Source organism: Hemitrygon akajei, chromosome 7, assembly GCF_048418815.1.
Source record: "Hemitrygon akajei chromosome 7, sHemAka1.3, whole genome shotgun sequence".
Lineage (NCBI taxonomy): Eukaryota > Metazoa > Chordata > Chondrichthyes > Myliobatiformes > Dasyatidae > Hemitrygon > Hemitrygon akajei.
Genome location: NC_133130.1, coordinates 27,562,343 through 27,585,116, shown reverse-complemented (window position 1 = coordinate 27,585,116; position 22,774 = coordinate 27,562,343). Strand labels below are relative to the sequence as shown.

At 40.3% G+C, this 22,774-nt stretch overlaps 1 protein-coding gene across 1 annotated transcript in view; it reads left to right on the top strand.

The window, feature by feature from the left end:
* Positions 1 to 22,774, top strand: part of cebpz (CCAAT enhancer binding protein zeta) — a 34,150-nt gene that overhangs the window by 7,136 nt on the left and 4,240 nt on the right. Inside the window, exons 3-12 of the mRNA XM_073050545.1 lie at positions 948 to 1,179; positions 1,825 to 2,038; positions 2,441 to 2,529; positions 5,189 to 5,242; positions 9,948 to 10,050; positions 12,892 to 12,960; positions 15,310 to 15,376; positions 19,320 to 19,420; positions 19,597 to 19,654; positions 20,499 to 20,680. Coding sequence (XP_072906646.1) covers positions 948 to 1,179; positions 1,825 to 2,038; positions 2,441 to 2,529; positions 5,189 to 5,242; positions 9,948 to 10,050; positions 12,892 to 12,960; positions 15,310 to 15,376; positions 19,320 to 19,420; positions 19,597 to 19,654; positions 20,499 to 20,680 — 1,169 coding nt within the window. The remainder of the gene's footprint in view (positions 1 to 947; positions 1,180 to 1,824; positions 2,039 to 2,440; positions 2,530 to 5,188; positions 5,243 to 9,947; positions 10,051 to 12,891; positions 12,961 to 15,309; positions 15,377 to 19,319; positions 19,421 to 19,596; positions 19,655 to 20,498; positions 20,681 to 22,774) is intronic.

The following is a 22,774-nucleotide window of genomic DNA, read 5'->3' as shown; positions in this document are numbered from 1 at the left end:
TGGGGCACAGGCGTAACAGAAGCAACACACACAAAATGCTGGAGGAACACAGCAGGCCAGGCAGCATCTATGGAAAAGAGTACAGTCGACGTTTCAGGTCAAGACCCTTCAGCTGTCTTGGTTTCTAAAGATAGGAAGAGTTTGGTTGACTCTTAACAGCAACACAGACATTTGGGGCTCAATGACCAGTGCATTCTATGTAATCTGTTAATATTGGTTTCCTGTGTGCAACATCATTTAATGCTGCATTTAATTTAATAATTATTATTTATTAGATAATCACTGGTATTTGTTGTCATGGTGGATATTTATTAATTATCATTGACATTCTGTAGGTTCTGAAATTTGTTGTTGTATAGCAGCCATATCAAACAAAATATAAAAATTACAATAAGTTACAAAAATTAATAAATCGATAAATTAAAAGAATTGGGTTGCTGGAAGTATTCTTTTGAATGGAAATTTGATAAGGTGGCTATAGAACAATATAAAGAAGGATGATTTACATCAGTTGTTAAGGTGATGTGGACGTTACTGGCAATGCCTGCATTTATTGTGCAACTGTTGAACTGAGAGTCAACAACCTGGTGGTCCTGAAGTCTCTTGAGGGACATACTGAATATTCATACACTGAAGGATATTGGTGAATCGCTTAGGGTTTTACAACATTTAGGCAGATTCATAGCTATCATTACTGACGATAGTTTTTTAAAATTTCAGATTTACTTAATGACTTGAATTTAAATTCAGTGACTGCCTTCAAGTTTTTCTCAAAATTAATGGTTTAAATGTCTAGATGCTAGTCTATAGTATGCTACCACAGTCAACTATGATAGTTCTGGCTACAGAGATTTAATAATAGTCTTGTCTCTTCTATCATTCAATGTGCTTGAGACAAGTATTAATGTAATTTTGTAGATGATTTAAAAATCTCCTATCTTTTTCAGGAAACTGTTGGATCCAGGACTGGCACAAAGTTCTAAACAAGCAATGTTTCTAAATTTGCTGTACAAATCTCTGAAGTCTGACATTGTGCTTCGTCGCATCAAAGCATTTATAAAAAGGATCCTGCAGGCTACTTGTGGCCAGACACCGGCATTTATATGTGGAGCCCTCTACCTTATTTCTGAGATTTTGAAGCTGAAGCCAGGTGTTCAAGCACTCTTAAAAGAACATTGGGTATAGCTTCTACTATTTCACCAACCTATTGTGTTCTTTAATATAGTATTCTACATTAATAAAGAAGGCATGGTCATAACATCTTATAGAAATCAACGTTGTCAAATGAGCATAGAAAGAAATTATGCAACATTCTGTATACTTAAGTACATTGAAACATAACTAAAAGTATATTAAATGCTCATTTGCTATGTAATAATGCAAAAAAAGGCAGAGTTCAAATGAAGTGGAAAATATTAGTTTACTTCAGGCAACTCCTAAACTAAACTTAAATATTTTAAGTTTGATTATAATATGTGGAATATTTGTAATCTGTGCTAACCTGCAACTATAATACACTAATAAGAAAGGTTCTGGTTATGATTCCTACACCGTACTGAGATAATTCATCAATAATGAGGTGCTTCTATTCTGTGTCGTGATCAAAGATTACCAATGGGGACAGCAGTAATATTGAAGCTGATGGACATGTAACTGCAGCTTGATTAGCACCTGTAGAAAAGAAAGAAGCAAAATCTTTGGTATTTTGTAACAATAATCTTTTATTCTTCAGATATTGCATTTCATGTATGACAGCTAAAGTTATAGATTCTGAGATAGTAATGCTTGGATAATATTTAAAGTTGCCGAATATTTTCTACTAAGGAATCTGATGAAGAGGAAGATTTTAGAGATGTTGATGACAGTGAAGATAAATCTGAAGATCTTAATAAAGAGAATATGGTGAACAAATTGCATGAAGAGGAAAAATGTGGCAATGCTAACAAAGTAGAAGAAAGCGTTGTTCAGAATACAACTGCAGCCAAAAAGCCTGAATCAACTGTCTCTGTATCATGGTTGCACCACAAAAATCAAGAAGGTAAATTCAGTTTTGTAAGTTTTGTTTTGTTCAGTATTGTAAGTTTTTCATTATTTTGCTTTACTGGGTGAAAGAATAAAATCTCTATCTACATGTCACCCAACCAGGACTCACATTACTGACCAGTGACACCCTATTCAAAAGGCTATGTGTGAATCAGATTAGAGTAGACTGCAGTTTCAAGTCATCTGCCAGGACTTGTACAAATGTACCTCTTTGTTGAATTGTGCTAATATTTGTATTTTGTTAGGCAAAATCCAGCAGAGGCTTCCTTAGTGATAGAGGTTAACTATTCATAAAGTTTAGCATCCCAAGTTGTGAGGTTGCCATTCAAATCTCAATCTGTTTACATTTTATTGAAGTGGGCAAAATATTGCTATTGAGCTCTACTCTTTGTTTTAGGTGGAAAGAGTCTAGGAACCTACGATCCACTCCACAGGAATCCCCTCTCTTGTGGAGCAGACCATGCCGGTCTCTGGGAATTGAGAAAGGTAAAATATCTTGTTTACTGTTATGTGATCATGTGCAGCTGGTAACTTTTTTTTTGAAAAGTAAAACTCTAAATATGAGATACTGGTTCAAAAGATGAGGATACATGGGACCCAGGGCAAGTTGATAAATTGGGCTTAGTATTGGCTTGGCAGTAGGAGTCAGAGGATGATGCTAAGATGTTGCTTTAGTAGTTGGATATCTATGACTAATGGTGTCCCACAAGAATCAGTGTCAGGGCTGTTACTGTTGTCACAAGTATAAGCCAGTTGTTTTTATGTGGAAGTAGGATGCTTGATCAGTATGTTTGCACTAAGATTAGTTCACAATATGAGCATGAGATTCTACAGATTCTGGAAGTCCAGAGCAACACAGAAAATAATGGAGGAAATCAGCAGGTCGGACAGCATTTATGGAGGGGAATAAACAATCAACATTCTGGGCCGAGACCCTTCATTGGCACTGGAAAGGAAGTGTGAAGAAGCCAAAACAAGAAGGTGGGGGTGGAGGAGGGGAAGTTGCATCTGCTGACAGCTGAAGCCAGTGGGATGAAGTGAAAAGCAATGGGTAGAAAAAGAAACAATTTGAAGAAGAGGGAATCTGATAGGAGAGGAGAGTGACCATGGGAGAAAGGGAAGGAGGAGTGGCACCAGTGGGAAGTGATGGGCAGGTGAGCAGAAGTGAAGGGGCAAGAGGGGAGCGAGAATGGGGTTTTGCAAAAGAGAGGGGTGGGGGGAATTACCAGGCTAGATAAATCAGTGTTTATGCTGACAGGTTGGTCGACAGTCTGGTGGGTAGCCGTAGGCCGCAGGGTGATATCAATGTGTTAGTAAAATGAGCTGAGAAATCACAGAGCAAACACAAGGAAACCTGCAGATGCTGGAAATTCAAACAACACTCACAAAATGCTTCTCCCTATAAATGCTGCCTGGCCTGCTGTGTTCCACCAGCGTTTTGTGTGTGTTGTTGTGAGAAATCACAGATGCAGTTTAATCCTGATAAGTGTGAAGTGATGCATTTTGGGAGTACTTATGAGAGACTAGATCGTGCAACTTGAATGGGGAGTATTCGGCTTAATGTATAGGTCCAAAGGTCCTTGAGGGTGGTGGAGCAGGTAGATAATGTGGTCAAGATGGCATATGGATGAGACTATAAGAGATGGGAGCAGAACTGGGCCATTTACCTTGTGAGTGTGCTCACTATTTCATCATGGCTGATTCGTTTTCCATCTCAATTCCTTTCTCCTGCCCTTCGATTAATCAAGAAACTATTAACCTCTGCCTTAAATACACTTAATGACCGGGCCTCCACAGCCACCTGTGCAACAAATTCCACATACTCACCACCCTCGGGCTAAAGAAAATCCTCCTCATCTCTGTTCTAAATGGACATTCCTCGTTCTGAGGTTGTGCCTTCTGGTCCTAGACTCCCCACTATAAGAAACATTGTCCTTTACATCCACCCTATCTAGACCTTACAATGAGATCCCCCATCCCTTGTCCTTCTAAATTTCAGCAAGTACAGGCCCAGAGCCATCAACTACTCCTCATATAATAACCCTTTCATTCCTGGAACCGAAAGCTTAACTGTCCGTGTCCCTCTACACAGGCTTCTGGACCTGCAGAGTTCCTCCAGTGGATTGTTTTTGTTCTATATTTCAGCATCAGCAATCTCTTGGTTCTTTCTTTCCTAATTCCTATTTGGTTTTATTCTACCCAGGCTGCTTGTCAGGCTCCTCTATCCTCACTACCAATCAGGCCCCAAACAGTCCTCCTAGTTGAGGTTCCACTTCACCTGCAAGTCTGTTGGAGTCATCTGCAGCATCCGGTGCTCCCGGTGTGGCCTTCTGTATATTGGTGATACCAACATAGATTGGGAGACTGCTTTGTTGAGCACCTTCGATCCGTCTGCCACAAAAAGCAGGAATTCCCGTTTCATCTCTACTTCTTATTCCCATTTCAACATGTTAGTCCATGGCCTCCTCAACTGCCACAATGAGGCCACATTCAGGCTGAAGGAGCAATCTACCTTATCTGGGTAGACGCCAACCTGATGGCATGAACATTTCTCAAACTTCTGGTAATTATCCTTCCCCCCCCCCCCCTTTTCCTTCACCATTCCCAATTCTTTCTCTCTCTAACCTGTTCTTCTTGTATGCCCATCAGCTCCCTCTGGTGCTCCTCCCCTTCCCTTTATTTCATGGTCTTGTGACCTCTCCTATCAGGTTCTCCCTTCTCCAATCCTTTATCTTTGCTACCAAATCAACTTCCCAGCTCTTTACTTCACCCTTTTGCCCTCTCATGATGTCACCTATCACTTGCCACTTTGTACTTGTTCCTCCCTTCCCTGAAACATCGACTACTTATTCCCATCCATAGATGCTGCCTGACCTGCTGAGGTCCTCCAGCACATTGTGTGTATTGAGCCAGATATAATCTGGTGCCTGGCATTAATAGCATTAGAATTTGCAAAACCATACTTTTTTGATACTTCAGATGTGTCTAATTCTCTTATAATCCTATCATAATGATATCTCAATCATTTGCACGAGTCACCAAAATGCTCTTGAAGTAATTAGATTATTTGATGATTATGCTTTTAAATAATCGGCAACAGGGAAGTATTTAACTGTAATAACAACTTGTATTTTCTTTCACCTAGTTGAGTGAACATTTCCATCCATCTGTGGCTCTCTTTGCAACAACTATCCTGCAGGTGATGTACATGTGGTTTGTATGATTTGCTGTTTTTGTGTCTCTTTCGTGTACTTTCCATTAACAAGATAGTTAAGCAGTGTTACTTTATACAGTATTTCCATATAAAGTGCCATTTAGAGTTGTTGCTACGGTTGCTAAATAATCACATCAGTATTTTTCCCCGTTTTCACTTTTATTTTCTTAATGAAAATTGCAGATCTACAGGTTACATCATATCATTTGACGCAACAAGATGTTATAATAGCTCCAGTTCACACGTAGCATTTCATGTGGAGGTTAATTGTTACTCTTCAGGATTGGAAGATTATCACTTCTGTCATCCAGGGATTTTGCCAGCAATTATGGCATCTTCCTTCCCTTAAAGATTTGTTTAGATAATGATATTGAATCTGTTGAGTGATTGCACCTTAAACTACTTTCAGAATTATTCAAACAAATACTACTGACATGCAACAGTTGCCTCTTTAAACAGTTTGGTTTACATTACGTTTTTTTCAAATGAAGTGAATTTAGAGAAGTAATTCCTGTATTTCGAATATACTCTTCTCGGGCTTCCTTCTAGGTACAAGTATCGATTTTAACTAATGTTTTGATAACAAACTCTGCCATCTTCATTAGGGATGACGTCTGGGCATGTCTAGTCTGGTAGTATTTATACTGCCGTCATCTGTCCCTCCTTATTGGTTAGTCCTCATCCAATCAGGTTTCTGCTCTTCCACCTTGCTTACAATCAAATTCTAGTTCTTACTTCGAGCAAGACCTTTGTTTTGTGAAAATTCTTTTCCTTTAGTTTTATTTCAATGGCTTTGTTCACCAGGCAGTCCCAAAAGCCACTGGTGTGGCACAGTAGTTTTGTGCTGTTGAAGTCAATCCTATGGCCATTGTGAATGCAATGTTCTTCTACCATTGATTTTTCCAGGTGACCCAAACAGATACACCTCCTGTGCTCCTTGATGCAGATTTCCACTGTGAGTCCTGTCTGGCCGATATATGTTGTTCCGTATTCACAGGGAATCCTGTAAATGCTAGCTGTCCTGAGTTCCAGGTCATCTTTGATCTGCCTAAGCCATAATTAGAGCTTCTTTATGGGTTTATGGGTGGTATTTCTTTAGGATCCTGACAATCCTTCCAGAAACCATAGAAATATAGGGAAGACAGGCGGTAGCGACAAGTTCCTCCTCGTTGTTAGGTTTCCTGGTTTTTCTGTCAGCCCTTTTAAGGGCCCGATTGATTTCCTTCACCTTGCAGCCATCTTATAGGAATTCTGTGGCCATTCTGCAGGGATTCTGTAGAATGACAGCTACCATCATGCCTCCCAATGTAGAGTGGTTCTTTCTACTTTGAAATGTATGATAATGCATTCTGGTAAAAGGAACAATAGTACAGACTAATATCTAAATGGGAAGAAAATTCAAACATGACAGGTGCAAAGGGACTTGGGAGTCCTCGTGCAAGACTCCCAGAAGGTTAATTCACAGGTTGAGTCTGTGGTAAAGAAGATAAATGCAATGTCGGCATTTATTTCAAGGGGAATAGAATATGAAAACAAGGAGGTTATCCTGAGGCCTTATAGGGCACTAGTCAGGCCACACGGAGTATTGTCAACAGTTTTGGGCCTTATATCTTAGAAAAGATGTGTTGTCATTGAAGAGAATCCTGAGTAGGTTCACAAAGAAGATTCCAGGAATGAGGGAGTTAACATATGAGGAGTGTTTGGCACCTTTGAGCCTGTACTCACTGGAATTTAGAAGAATGCTGAGGGGATCTCATTGAAACCTACCGAATTTTGAAAGGACTAGATACGGTGCACGTGGGGAGGATGTTTCCAATGGTGAGGGTATCCAGAATTAAGGGCACAGCCTCAGAACTGAGGGTATCCTTTTAGAACAGAGGTAAGGAGGAACTTTTTTAGCCAGAGAGTAGTGAATCTGCAGAATACTCTGCCACCGGCTGCAGTGGAGGCCAAGTCTGTGGGTATATTTGAAGCAGAAGTTCATAAGTTTCCTGATTGGTCACGGCATCAAAGGATATGGCGAGAAGTCAGGTGTATGGAGTCGAGTGGAATCTGGGATCAGCTGTGATGGAATGGTGGAGAGACTCGATGGGCTGAATAGCCTAATTCTGGCTCTATGTCTTACGGTCTAAACTTGCGAAAACTATTTCAGACGGCAGCATCTCCATGAGGAAGTAAAACAATTACGCACAACGTTCCTACAGAATGGCTACAGGGTAAAGGAAATCAACCAGGCCCTTAAAAAGGTTGACGGAAAATCCAGGAAACCTAACAACGACAAAAGACTGGTTGCTACTGCATGTCTTCCCTATATTTACACAGTTTCTGGAAGGATCACTAGGAGCCTGAAGAAATTCATCAGATTAATGCCATCCACAAACCCATAAGTAAGCTCAAATCACAGCTTAAGTGGGTCAAAGATAACCTGGGACTCAGGAGAGCTGACATTTACAGGATTCCCCGTGAATACAGAGTAGTGCATATCCATTTGGGTTACCTGGAGAAATCGGCGGTAGAAGAACATTGCATTCACAATGGCCTTATTATGGATTTCAACAGCACAAAACTACTATGCTGCACCATTGGCTTTTGGGACCACCTGGTGAAGGAAATGATTGAAATAAAACTACAGTAAGTGACTAAACCTGATTGGTTGAGGACTAACCAATCAGAAGGGACGAACGATGGGGGTACAAACACCGTCAGATTAGATATGCCCAGGCATCATCCCTGATGAAGATGGCAAAGTTTGTCATTAAAACGTCAGTTAAAATCAATGCCTATACCTGGCTGGAAGACCGAGAAAAGTTTATTTGTCATATACACTGGGAAAGCACTAGATCCAATTCCTATATTTGATAACTCCAGTAAAGGTTGATGTGTAAGGTAAGAGCTTGTGCCGTTGAGGGTAGCATTGAAGGCTGCATATCATCTAGAGGACTAAGTGAAATACGGTAAATTAATCTTTTCAAGGCTGGAAGGATGTACAGTCGGCCCTCCTTATCTGTGAGTTCCACATGCGCGAATCAAGAAAACCTGGAAGTGCTCTTCCAGCACTTGTTGTTCGAGCATCTACAGACTTTTTTTCTTGTCATTATTCCCTAAACAATGCAGTATAACAACTATTTTACATAGCATTTACATTGTATTAGGTATTATAAGTAATCTAGAGATGATTTAAAGTATACGGGAGGATGTGCGTGGGTTATCACAGATCGGGATTTTAAAAAATCGGAAATTCTCTTACTAAGTAAGTTGGAACAGGTACAGCCGGTATTATTTAGCATAAGTTAGTCAAACATTTGTCTTAGTATATATTTTACCTTTCTATGCATATAAAACACTTAAGAACGTATGTTTCAGCGCTGGGCTCAGGAACGGAAATTCCCGAGTTTGATCCTGTGACAGATCGCTCCCGAGCGCCCTCTCCATCCATGCCGGGTTGATGTGAGGATCAAAAACCCAAAACCCCAAAACCCAATAATTAAACCACTTCGATGCTTAGTAATAATTGTAGCTTTCATTGGGGCAGGGCCTTTCTCACTTTATCATTTTAAAGTTGTTCTGATTGTTGACTGACTGTAGCCTAACGCTTTTCCAATGACCAATGTCATTTCACCTCTTTCTGATCGCTTTATTATTTCCACTTTATTTTCAATCGTGATCATGATTATTTTCGTGAACAGAAACACTGCGGATTCAGAGTTCTGCCGCCAGGTCCTAATGTCCACTGCACTGAGACAGGTTAAATAAGGTCTGGGGTTCTGCTGGGTCCTAAGGCCCACCGCGTTGAGACAGGTTGAATAAGGGACTTGAGCATCCACGTTTTTTGGTATCTGTGAGGGGTCCCAGAACCAATCCTTCGCGGATAAGGAGGACCGATTGTAATTATCACAGTATCTCAAGGATGGGTTGTTGGCCCTCAAATATTTCCTGTCTTTTTAATGAATATGGGGAAGCAGAATATAACCTATTTAACTTTACTGTTAATGTGAAAAATGGGTTATTTGAATGCAGTTATATCAGAATTGGTTTATCATCATCACAATGTATGAAGTTACAGTGAAAAACTTACCTTGCATGCTGTTCATACAGATCAGATCATTAAGCTGCATTGAGGTAGAACAAAGGAATCTGAAACAGGATATAGATTGAGTGACCAAAAACATGGCAAATGGAATTTAGTCCAGAGAATTGTGGGTCATATGCTTCAGTAAGGGCAAATCAGTAGACTATTATCAAAGTGGAGGGAGATTGCAAAAGAGTGGTGTTGTGCTGGAAGTACAAAGAGTTAGCATGAAAATGCAACAAACTGTTAGATGGCAAATTGCACATTGGCTATATTGCAAGGGGTTTGGAGTTTAAAAACCTATAAGTATTTCTGCTGATGCTACACCTGGAGTACTGGCACAGTTTTGATCGTTTTTTTTTAAAGGATATACTAGCAGGAGGTGGTCCTGAGGAGATTCACTTGCCTAAGTCGTTGGAGATAGTTAAAGATGGTTAAAAGATTGGGAGTTGAAAGCTAGTTGTAGCTGGTAACAAGGAGTTGAGGCCTGGGGCAGATGAGCCATTATTGTATTGAATGGTAGAGGAGGCTCAAAAGACCATGTGGTCTACTCTCCTTATTTTTTTGACATTTGTTGTGCAGGTTGAAAAAATAAACATTGCTTGTATAACCTACTTGCAGGGTAATCATATCCAATATTCTGGAGACCCTCTTCAGGATTTCACGTTAATGAGGTTTCTTGATCGCTTCGTGTACAGAAATCCCAAACAGCAGAAAGGCAAAGGTAAACATCATCTGTAATTTGAACAAAATAAATTATTATTGCACATTATTCGAATGATACATGGTATTCTATCAATAAGGTGATTTATGAACTTGCAGTGTATGTATTTCTACAGCTCCATGTTTTGGTATTGCATACTATGTCACTTTTATAAGAGATTTATAGTTTTTTGTATTTCAGCTGGTTAGTTACTCTAAAATGCGTTAATATATTTCATAGGACAAGATAACCTCATTATGTAAAATTGTTTGAAGAATCTTGTTAATTAACACAAAATGCATAATGATACAAAGGATGGCATAGTGACACAGCATATCGTCCTGATGTCTCCTAGCAGATCAGAGGAAACCATGAATATCTCACCAATGGTAATATATTAGATTAGTGTATATGAATACCTTAAAATTACTGTACCTTGTCATTTTGTTAAAGAACCAATAATTTTACACAGGTGGGCAGAAGGGCCTGTTTTAATGTTTTATTACCCTAAATTTCATAGATATTAGAAATTTTTTTTTTGTAATGTTACGTACCCCGTAACTGGGTCACTTACCCGCAAAGATAGAGAGGTCTGTTGAAGTCTGATGGTACTATTTTTAACAGTATTTATTGATACAAATACACAAAACAATGTCAGTGCAAACATACAGATAATATACGTCGTCAATACTAAATCTAAAAGCACGGGTATAATAATAATAAGAAGAAATAGCTCTATCGTTGTCTAGGGGATAATGTATTGTCCGATGGAAATATGAAAGTCACTCAGTTCATTCAAGCTGCAGCTTTTGGGTTGGAGAGAAAGACAGGTTTAAAACTTGCCCATTCCTTTTATGATGTCAATCCTTCAAGAGTCGTTGGGAGTTGGTTTCCCCATTGTTAGCTAAATCCTTTCGGCTGTGGAAAAGGGCCCACCGATTCCAGGGCAAATGGAACCAGACGCACGTGGCCTTTCCCCTGGTTTCTTGCTATTAAGGGATCGCTGGCGTTTCTTCTGGTGCGTCTGAGGGGCTGTTCCCCCAGACCCTCTTTTTATCCTGACTCACAGGGTCGCAGATGTCGATCAGGTTGGGATGATGCAATCCCTCCACCAACCTCCCCCTTGGTTCATTGCCTGGGGCGTCGATGCATCGTACAGGATGCAATACACAAGTCCGTCTCCAAGAGACAATAGCCGGCATCAATGGGTCCGCCTCTCGGAGGCCAAGACACATTCCATCGCCTTGTGGATTCTGCATGTCTTTCTCTCATTTCCTGGGTCTCCTGAATTGACTCAATAGTGATCTTGCGATTCTCACAAAGGAGGGGGCTACCCCGGCACCCTTCGGCCCCTCAGAGCTGTGGTACATTCATAACAGTAACCATACATCTCCAAGGAATTCATACTTGCAAAGTATTTGTCCAGGTGTCCATTTCAAAGGCAATATATTTCTTTCATTTGCACTCCAGGTGATGGCTTTAATCTGTTCCAGTCAATAAGGGATTTTCTAAACTTTTTAAAGTTGCTTTATGTTTTCTACATCTTTCCCAAATGAACATAGAACATAGAACAATACAGCACAGTACAGGCCCTTCGGCCCACAACGTTGTGCTGACCCTTAAACCCTGCCTCCCATATAACCCTCCACCTTAAATTCCTCCATATTCCTGTCTAGTAATCTCTTAAATTTCACTAGTATATCTGCCTCCACCACTGACTCAGGCAGTGCATCCCACGCACCAACCGCTCTCTGAGTGAAAAACCTTCCTCTAATATCCCCTTTGAACTTCCCTCCCCTTACCTTAAAGCCATGTCCTCTTGTACTGAGCAGTGGTGCCCTGGGGAAGAGGCGCTGGCTGTCCACTCTGTCTATTCCTCTTAATATCTTGTACACCTCTATCATGTCTCCTCTCATCCTTCTCCTCTCCAAAGAGTAAAGCCCTAGCTCCCTTAATCTCTGATCATTATCCTTACTCTCTAAACCAGGCAGCATCCTGGTAAATCTCCTCTGTACCCTTTCCAATGCTTCCACATCCTTCCTATAGTGAGGCGACCAGAACTGGACACAGCACTCCAAGTGTGGCTTAACCAGAGTTTTATAGACCTGCATCATTACCCTGCGACTCTTAAACTCTATCCTTCGACTTATGAAAGCTAACACCCCATAAGCTTTCTTAACTATCCTATCTACCTGTGAGGCAACTTTCAGGGATCTGTGGACATGTACCCCCAGATTCCTCTGGTCCTCCACACTACCAAGTATCTTGCCATTTACTTTGTACTCTGCCTTGGAGTTTGTCCTTCCAAAGTGTACCACCTCACACTTCTCAGGGTTGAACTCCATCTGCCACTTCTCAGCCCACTTCTGCATCCTATCAATGTCTCTCTGCAATCTTCGACAATCCTCAACACTATCTACAACACCACCAACCTTTGTGTCTTCTGCAAACTTGCCAACCCACCCTTCACCCCCACATCCAGGTTGTTAATAAAAATCATGAAAAGTAGAGGTCCCAGAACCGATTCTTGTGGGACACCACTAGTCACAACCCTCCAAGCCAAATGTACTCCCTCCACCACGACCCTCTGCTTCTGTAGGCAAGCCAATTCTGATTCCACCGGCCAGACTTCCCTGGATCCCATGCCTTCGCACTTTCTCAATAAGCCTACCATGTGGTACCTTGTCAGTTTTGTTTTAAAGTTTGTAAAGAAATGATTGTTTGAATTTTGAGTTGTTGGAATTTTATTTATTGTAGCTTGATGGGATTTGTTCATCTTTTTCTGTCCTTTATTGTTTATTCTTCAGTTTGTAGAGTTCTCATGACATTGTGTTTTTCTCACAGTGTATATTGTTTTTGCAGGGAATACTGACAGCATTGTAATGCAGCCCAAACAGAAACTTCTGTTCAGTGATCCACATAAACTGCAAGGTAACTTAAACAGTAAATGTGTAGTAATAAAATACATTGCATGGTCTTGTTTTGGATATGCTAGAATTAATGCATTTAAATGCACTTTCTTCCTATTGCATCAGCTTCGATTCAAAGTCGTGGAATAACACAGCTGTCTGACATTATTTATTTATTTTAATTTAGCTCTACCAATGAACTATATACCAATATAATATACTAAGTCTATATCAGCCCCATCAATTTTCAGTGCCTGCTAAAGTTTACCAGCATTTATGTCTGTAAATTTGGGCTTTGAACATCTGTTTGTGAGGAAAAGGCATGGAATATTAAGAAGTTTTGCAATGTGACAAAATATTCTTACATTTACAGCTCTGTACTAGGTAGATATCTAAATAAAAATGTAATTAGATGTAAAATAAAATTTAAAATCTCTAAAGTCATGTGAACTAATATATCAATCAGTATAGCAAAAGTGTAAATTATAATTTTTATGTGTTAAAACAAATATTTTAAAGTGAAAATAAGTATTCTAAAATGTTAAAAATAACATTTAAGGTAACTGGCAGTAAATGTGGGATGGAAGTGGAATGAAAGATATCTGCATTTAGCGGGCAATGAAGAAATACAGTTCCTGAAATGATGGAGGAACGGTGATTCAGTAGTCACTTTCTAAAAATTATTGGATAAGTAATCAGATAAAAAATGCTATGTGATGGAAAATTTATATGAGTAGAACGGAGTATTTAATTTATTAAAAAAGCGGGATCTAATTGATGTTTGAGCTCCTGTGAACTATAATGATTCTCTCTCAGCAAGATGAATCAGAATCAGATTGCAACCACTGTTGACCTATTGTGGCGATAGGCAATTTGCAGCGGGTCAGGACTTTGCTTATGCAGGAGTTGATTCTGGCCATGATCAACCTCTCAAAGTTCTTCATCACAGTAGATGTGAGTACAATGGAGCGATAGTCATTGAGGCGGCTCACCCTGCTCTTCTTTGACACTTGTATGATTGTCACCCTTTTGAAGCAAGTGGGAATCTCTGACAGCAGCTCTGAGAGATTGATGAGGTTCCTGAACATTCCTGCTAGTTAGATGGCACAGATTTTCAGTGCCCTACCAGGTACACCATCAGGGCCTGACAATTCGCAAGGGCCTCATCATGAAAGATGTTCTGACATCAGCCTTTGAGACAGAGATTACAGTGTCCCAGATGCTGCAGGGATTTTCACAGGTGTAGTTTTATTCCCCCTTTCAATGTGAGCATAAAAGGTGTTTAGCTTATCTGGGAGTGAAGTATCATGATGTTAGGTTTTGCCTTGTAGTAAATAATTGCCAGTAAACCCTGTCTTGTATTTTTCATGCTCTAAATGCATGGAAAATCTACTCAAACCATAGAACATAGTTCAAAGTAAAGTTATTATCAAAATACATGTATGTCACCATAAACAAACCTAAGATTCGTTTTCTTGCAGGACAAACTGAGTAAATCCAATGACCATAATAGAATCAATGAAAGACCGTACCCAACAGGGCGGACAAACCACCAATACACAAAAGACAACAAACTGTGGAAATACAAAATAAAAAATAATAAGTGCATATTAATAATAAATGAATAACCCATAAATATCAAGAACATGAAATGAAGAGTCCTTGAAAGTGAGTCTATCGATTGTAGGAACGATTTAGTGATGGGCAAGTGAAGTTATCCCGACTGGTTCAAGAGTCTGATGGTTGAAGGGTACTAACTGTTCCTGAACCTCGCACTGAGGCTCCTTACTACCATCCTAATGGCAGCATCAAGAAGAGAGCATGACCTGGGTGGCGAGGGGTCCCTGATGATGGATGCTGCTTTCCTGCGAAACTGCTCTGTGTAGGTGTGCTCAATGGTGGACTATCCACTACTTTTGTAGGATTTTTCATTAAGGGCATTGGTATTTCTATACCAGGCTTTGATGTAGCCAGTCAGTATACTCTGCACCACACTGTTAAAGTTTTAGCTGTCATGCAGAATCTTCTACTTCTAAGAAAGTAGGGGTGCTGCCGTGCTTTTCCCATACTCGCACTTGCATGCTGCTGCACAACACAGATCGAGAAGTACAACACAGTAATGGGTCCTTTGGCTCACCATGTCTGTGCTGACCATGATGATCTGATCTGTTTGCATGTTATTCATCTTTCACGAGTGCAAATGCATTAGTAGTTTGATGTATTAAATTTAAATAATGCTTTAGTTAAAATGTACAAAGACTTATCTTAATGGTGTGAAATTCAAATTTTAAAATTACTACTTTGCAAGCCTAGTTCCAAAGTAAGATATTGAGAATGTCATTGATATCCATATGGTTTACAATGTTTGCAGTAAATAGTAAGAAGTTTATTGAACAAGAGGAGAGTCAGATCCCAGTGGATGAAATATTCTTTCATAGGTAAGTTTTGATTATTTTTGATGTTTGTACTATAGTTAATGTATCTAAAGAGAATCATTGCCACGCAACGTGGAGGGACATACAGGCAAATGAGGAAAAGAATGCCTGAGAGTCTTTAGACTGTTCAGAATGGGAGACTTCGTATTATTCTGTAACTTTTTTTTTAAAATGAATATGTAAACACCTTTCATTACTTCAGAATATCATTGAATGATTTGCATCCACTGAGTATCTCCTGATGTGTAGTTTATTGTAATGTAAGTCAAGTATTGAATTTACACAGTGCAATCATTTGATAAACTTCCACATGGGAGGTTGGAGGAGAAAGTTCAATGGCTCGGCGTTCAGGATGAGGTAGTTAATTGGATCAGACATGGGCTTGTGGGAGAAGCCAGAGAGTGGTTGTGGACGGTTGCCTCTGACTGGAGGCGTGTGGCAAGTGGTGTGCCAGAGGCATTGGTGCTAGGTCTGTTGTTGTTTGTCATCTATATCAATGATCTGGATGATAATGTAGTAAACTGGATCAGCAAGTTTGTGGGTGACACCAAGATTAGGGGTGTAATAGACAGCGAGGAATGCTATCAGAGCTTGCAGCAGGATCTGGACCAGCTGGAAAAAGGAGCTGAAAATAGCTGAATTAAATGAGACAAGTGTGAAGTGTTATACTTTGGGAAGACAAACCAGGGTAGGACTTACATGGTGAGCAGTATAGCACTGAGGAGTGTGGTAGAACAGAGGGATCTGAGAATACAAATCCTTAATTCCTTGAAAGTGGCATCACAAGTAGATAGATTCATAACAGATGGGCCGAAGAGCCTGTTTTGTGCTGTAGTGTTCAATGCCTTCATGACTCTAAATAGTTTTGAATATCTTTGGGTGAGGGATTAATGTTGGCTACGATTTGGGAAAATTTTCCCTTTCCCTGATCAGAATAATGACACAATTTAACACCTTACCTGAAAGACAGAACATTTGCCAGTGTAATATTCCCTCAATGTTGCCCTGGAGTGCCAGCCTAGATATGTTTGCACAAGTCTTTGGAGTAGAAAATGAACTCTCAGCTTGCTTACTTGCATATTGTAGTGCCACTGAGTCACAATTGACAAGTTAATTACCTTGCCTGCATTTCACAGTACCATGAGCAACAGACCTTTACATTTTAACAGGTGTCTTCTGTTAGTTTCTTATGGCAGTTTGTATCCTGTGTTTCGTTACTATTTAATGCCTCATTCTGGTGAACTATTCCTTGCATGCAGATTAAAATGCATTCAAAAATCCATATTTTAGAGATAATTTTGGTTAGAATTTAGTCTGACATAATGAAAAGGAATGATCTACCTCTGGTTTAGCAGCGGCTTTCAGTGTGCTCCATTAGTTAGGAAATGAAATAGATTGACATTCGGAAGGAAACGGTGATGAGAAGACTGATGGGACTGAAGGCTGACAAATCCCCAGGTCCAGATGGTCTGCACCCTAGGGTACTAAAGGAGGTGGCCCTGGAAATTGCGGATGCATTGGTAATCATTTTCCAATGTTCCTTAGATTCAGGATCAGTCCCTGAAGATTGGAGAATGGCTAATGTTATCCCACTTTTTAAGAAAGGAGGGAGGGAGAAAACAGAGAACTATCGACCTGTCAGCCTGACATCGGTGGTGGGAAAGATGCTAGAGTCCATTATTAAGGATGAAATAGTGGCATATCTAGATAGCAGTGATAGGATTGGGCCGAGCCAGCATGGATTTACCAAGGGTAAATCATGCTTGACTAATCTGTTGGAGTTTTTCGAGGATGTAACCAGGAAGTTAGACGGGGGAGATCCAGTGGATGTAGTGTACCTCGATTTTCAGAAGGCATTTGATAAGGTCCCACATAGAAGATTGGTGGGTAAAATCAAAGCTCAGGGCATCGTGGGGAAGGCATTGACATGGATAGAAAACTGGTTGGCAGATAGAAAGCAAAGGGTAGCGGTGAATGGCTGTTTCTCGGAATGGCAGGTGGTGACTAGTGGGGTGCCACAGGGCTCGGTATTGGGACCACAGCTGTTTACCATTTATGTTAACGATTTGGTTGAAGGCATAGAAAATAACATCAGCAAATTTGCTGATGATACTAAGCTGGATGGCAGTGTGACATGTGATGAGGATGTTAGGAGAATTCAGGGTGACTTGGATAGGCTGGGTGAGTGGGCAGATACTTGGCAGATGACGAATAAGTGTGAGGTTATCCACTTTGGGAGTAAGAACAGGAAGGCAGATTATTATCTGACCGGTGTAGAGTTGGGTAAGGGAGAAATACAAAGAGATCTCGGAGTCCTTGTTCATCAGTCACTGAAGGTGAATGAGCAAGTGCAGCAGGCAGTAAAGAAGGCTAATGTAATGTTGGCCTTTATTACAAAGGGAATTGAGTACAAGAGCAAGGAAATCCTCTTGCATTTGTACAGAGCCCTGGTGAGACCACACCTGGAGTATTGATAGATAGATAGATACTTTATTCATCCCCATGGTGAAATTCAACTTTTTTTCCAATGTCCCATACACTTGTTGTAGCAAAACTAATTACATACAATACTTAACTCAGTAAAAAATATGATATGCATCTAAATCACTATCTCAAAAAGCATTAATAATAGCTTTTAAAAAGTTCTTAAGTCCTGGCGGTAGAATTGTAAAGCCTAATGGCATTGGGGAGTATTGACCTCTTCATCCTGTCTGAGGAGCATTGCATCGATAGTAACCTGTCGCTGAAACTGCTTCTCTGTCTCTGGATGGTGCTATGTAGAGGATGTTCAGAGTTATCCATAATTGACCGTAGCCTACTCAGCGCCCTTCTCTCAGCTACCGATGTTAAACTCTCCAGTACTTTGCCCACGACAGAGCCCGCCTTCCTTACCAGCTTATTAAGACGTGAGGCGTCCCTCTTCTTAATGCTTCCTCCCCAACACGCCACCACAAAGAAGAGGGCGCTCTCCACAACTGACCTATAGAACATCTTCAGCATCTCACTACAGACATTGAATGACGCCAACCTTCTTAGGAAGTACAGTCGACTCTGTGCCTTCCTGCACAAGGCATCTGTGTTGGCAGTCCAGTCTAGCTTCTCGTCTAACTGTACTCCCAGATACTTGTAGGTCTTAACCTGCTCCACACATTCTCCATTAATGATCACTGGCTCCATATGAGGCCTAGATCTCCTAAAGTCCACCACCATCTCCTTGGTCTTGGTGATATTGAGACGCAGGTAGTTTGAGTTGCACCATATGGTTAAGGAAGGACATCCTGGCTGTAGAGGAAGTGCAGCGTAGATTCACGAGGTTAATTCCTGGGATGTCTGGACTGTCTTACGCAGAGAGGTTAGAGAGACTGGGCTTGTACACGCTGGAATTAAGGAGATTGAGAGGGGATCTGATTGAAACATATAAGATTATTAAGGGATTGGACAAGATAGAGGCAGGAAATATGTTCCAGATGCTGGGAGAGTCCAGTACCAGAGGGCATGGTTTGAGAATAAGGGGTAGGTCATTTAGGACAGAGTTAAGGAAAAACTTCTTCTCCCAGAGAGTTGTGGGGGTCTGGAATGCACTGCCTCGGAAGGTAGTGGAGGCCAATTCTTTGGATGCTTTCAAGAAGGAGCTAGATAGGTATCTTATGGATAGGGGAATCAAGGGATATGGGGACAAGGCAGGAACCGGGTATTGATAGTAATTGATCAGCCATGATCTCAAAATGGCGGTGCAGGCTCGAAGGGCCGAATGGTCTACTTCTGCACCTATTGTCTATTGTCTATTAGTTTAAACTGGGTCCAAGAGGGGTGGGTTGAATATAGAGATTAACATCATTTTGAATCTGAATTCTTTCTGATCAGAGTGGCAAAACTGAAGATTATTTTGAGAAACTTAACATGTGATGTTTGAAATTTCTAATTATTACATATGAACCTTATTCAGGTATTACAAAAAGCTTGATGCATTGCAAAAATCACAAAGATTTCACAGAGGTGAAGAAGCTGTGGAAGATGTGGATGATGATGAGTTTGAACAATTGCTAGGTAAACTTTTATTAATCTATATAGTTTCAATAAAAGTCTTGGAGCATTTATGTGTAATTATGAATAGTGCTTATGTATAAAAACTGCTTCTCTCTAAATGATCAATCAGCTGTTGTTTCCATTGTACAAGTCAAAAGTGAAAAATTTTAAACACTTATGCTATTTACCATTTGCAGATTCCCTTGAAGGAGATAAATATCTTAAAACGATTGAAGACAGTTTAGATTTTGCAAGGTAATATTGCATTATTTAATCTACCAACCTGTTTTCTTTGAGAGTGTTTGTCCTTTTGCTTATTACATGCTGTTTGGTTTAAGCCTATCTGTTGAAGCAAAACACTGCAAATGCTGGAAATACAAAACAAAAACTGTAAATGCTGAAAGTATTCAATGGGTCAAGGCACATCAGTGGGAGAACAACAGATCCAATGTTTCAGTTCGAGAACCTGTCGCCAGAGCTGGCTAAGTTCCAGAGGAAGACAGGATAGTGAGAACTGAGGAAATAGAGTGGGCACAAAAGATCGCATGGTAGTAATTACTTTTAAATGGAAAATAACTAAATAATTTGAAACAGAAAAGTACAACACCTCTGAGGAGAAAAATAAAAATGATGTGGTTACCTGGGAAACTCTACTTTCTCCCAATCCATCAATCATCTACAGTGTGGCTCTATTCTGTCTCTCTCCTTTTTGCTGTGTGCATTCTCCAGTTTTAGAACTGGTGCAAGGTTTGACCTGAAACAGCAACAATACTGACTCCCACAACTTCCACAGATACTGTTTTGCGCTGTATCTCAATAAATAAATACTATATAATCCACTGCAGAAGTTGCCTCATATTCCAACATCTGCAGTAACTTCATGTATTTAATTTGACTGAGGAGATTGTAATCATCATACAAAATAGAAATAACTAGCAGAAAGTGTTTTGCTATACTTTAAGAACATGGAAGAAAAGCCAACAGCAAATTGCTTTCTCGTTAGGCAATTTCCAATACTTATTTCTAAGACTTGTGGTTGTCATTGGAGATTTTTTAAAGAATCACTCACTAACTGAAAAAATGTTTACTATGTTAACAGTAATATGAAGCCAAAATCATCAAAGGAAACTGAGCAAGTTGATTCAGATTCAGACGACGACGGTGATGAGATGGGTAACCTGGATGATGAAGAAGTGTCATTAGGAAGCTTGGATGAGGAAGATTTTGGTGACGTTGTGGGAGAAGATGGTGGTCTATTCATGAATGATACAGATGATGAAGGTACTATTTGTATATTCAGTGTTATTCAATAATATTACCAGTTCACAATATTGATTCTCCCAGCAGGCTGTCAAGGAGAAAAAGATTATTAACATATCCTTGGCTTTTAAGTTAATGTGCACTCTCATAAATAGAAGATATTAGAAGATTTGCTTAACTGCTTAGTGTATTCAGGTGCTTCATCTGTTGAAAACTAAATAGCAGTTCTAATTTCAACTCTACAAAATACTTAAGTAGGGTTTAAAGTAACAATTTCCAACTTTTATTTTACCTTCTCAGTGACAGTGAGCAAGGGGAAAGGGGTTCATGAGCCAGTGCAGAGTACCTCTGTGGCCATCCCATTTCAAAAACAGGTATTCCACTTTGGATGGTGTCAGGGGGACTGAGCTAACAGGAAAAGTCACAGCGTTTGGGTCTCTGGCACTGAGTCTGCCTCTGTGACTCAGAAGGGAAGGGGGGGGGAGAAGAGGTGCGCTGCAGTTATAGGGAATTTATTAGTCAGAGGAGCTGAAAGGAGGTTCTGAGGGCAAGAACAAGATTCAGAGATGGTATGTTGTCTCCTGGGTGCCAGGGTCTGAAACTTCTTGGATCGAATCCTCAGCATTCTTAAGTGGGAGGGTGAACAGCTAGTTGTCATGGTCTGCGTAGGTACTAATGACATGGGTAGGACAAGCGACAAGGTTCTGCATAGGGGGTTTAGGTGCTAAGTTAAAGGGCAGCAGGACCTCCAGGGTTGTGATCTCAGGATTGCTACCATGCCGTGTGCTAGTGAGGCCAGAACTAGGAAGAGTATACAATTTAATTAGTGGCTACGGAGTTGGTGTAGGAGGGAGAGCATAAGATTTTTGGACCATTGGGCTCTCTTCCAGGGAAGATGGGACTTGTACGGAAGGGATGGTTTACTCCTGAACTGGGGGGATAGGGGGTGGAACTAATATCATAGTGGGAAGGTTTGTTAATGCTGCACAGTGGGGTTTAAACTAGAGTTGCAGGGGGATGGGAACCAGAACAGTTAGTGGAGAAGCTGTGGAAACAGATACTGGTAACCTACAAAAAGACGAATCAGAAGGTTGAGCATGGTGTGACCAGTGTCCTGAGCTGCGTATGTTCCAATGCAAGAAGTATCATAGGAAAGGCGGATGGCTCAGGCCATGGATCAACATCTGGAATTATGATGTAGCCATTAGTGAGACTTAGTTACAGGAGGGGCAGGACTGGGAGCTCAATATTGTGAGGTTCCATTGTTTTGGATGTGACAGAGCAGGTGGGGTTAAAGGAGGAGGGGTGGTGTTACTAGTCAGAGTAAATGTCATGGCAGTGCTTCATCAGGAAGACTGGAGAACTCTACTGAGTTGGAACTGAAATAAGAAAGGTATGACCATGTTAATGGGGCTATATACAGACCACCCAACAGTCATAGAGATTTAGAGGAACAAATTTGTAAAGGAATCGCAGACTGTTGCAAGAAACATAAGATTGTTATTGTAGGTGATTTTAACTTTCCACATATTGACTGGAACTCCCATACTGTAAAAAGACTAGAAGGCATAGAGTTTGTCAAATATGTTCAGGAAAGTTTCCTTCATCAGTACGTCGAAGTCCCAATGAGAGAGCGTACATTACTGGATATGCTATTAGGAAATGAGATGGCAGGTGACAGAAGTTTGTGTAGTGACCACAGTGCCATTAGTGTCAAAGTAAATATGCAAAAAAGATAGATCTGGTCCATGGGTTGAGATTCTAAATTGGAGACAGGCCAATTTTGATGGTATCAGAAATAATCTGGTAAATGTGGATTAGTACAGGCTGTTTTCTGGCAAATGTGTACTAAGTGGAAGACCTTCAAAAATGAAATTTTGAGAGTACAAAGATTGTATGCACCTTTCAGGATAAAAGTTAAAGATAACAAGTGTGTCGGGAACCTTTTTCCCCCAAGAGATATTAAGGGCCTTGTTAAGAGAATAAAGGAGGTGCTGCAGATATAAGCAAGCAGGAACAAATGAGGTGCTTATGGAGTTCAAGAAATATAAGAGAACACTTAAGAAAGAAATCAGGAGGGCTAAAAGAAGGCATGAAGTTGCTCTAGCAGACAAG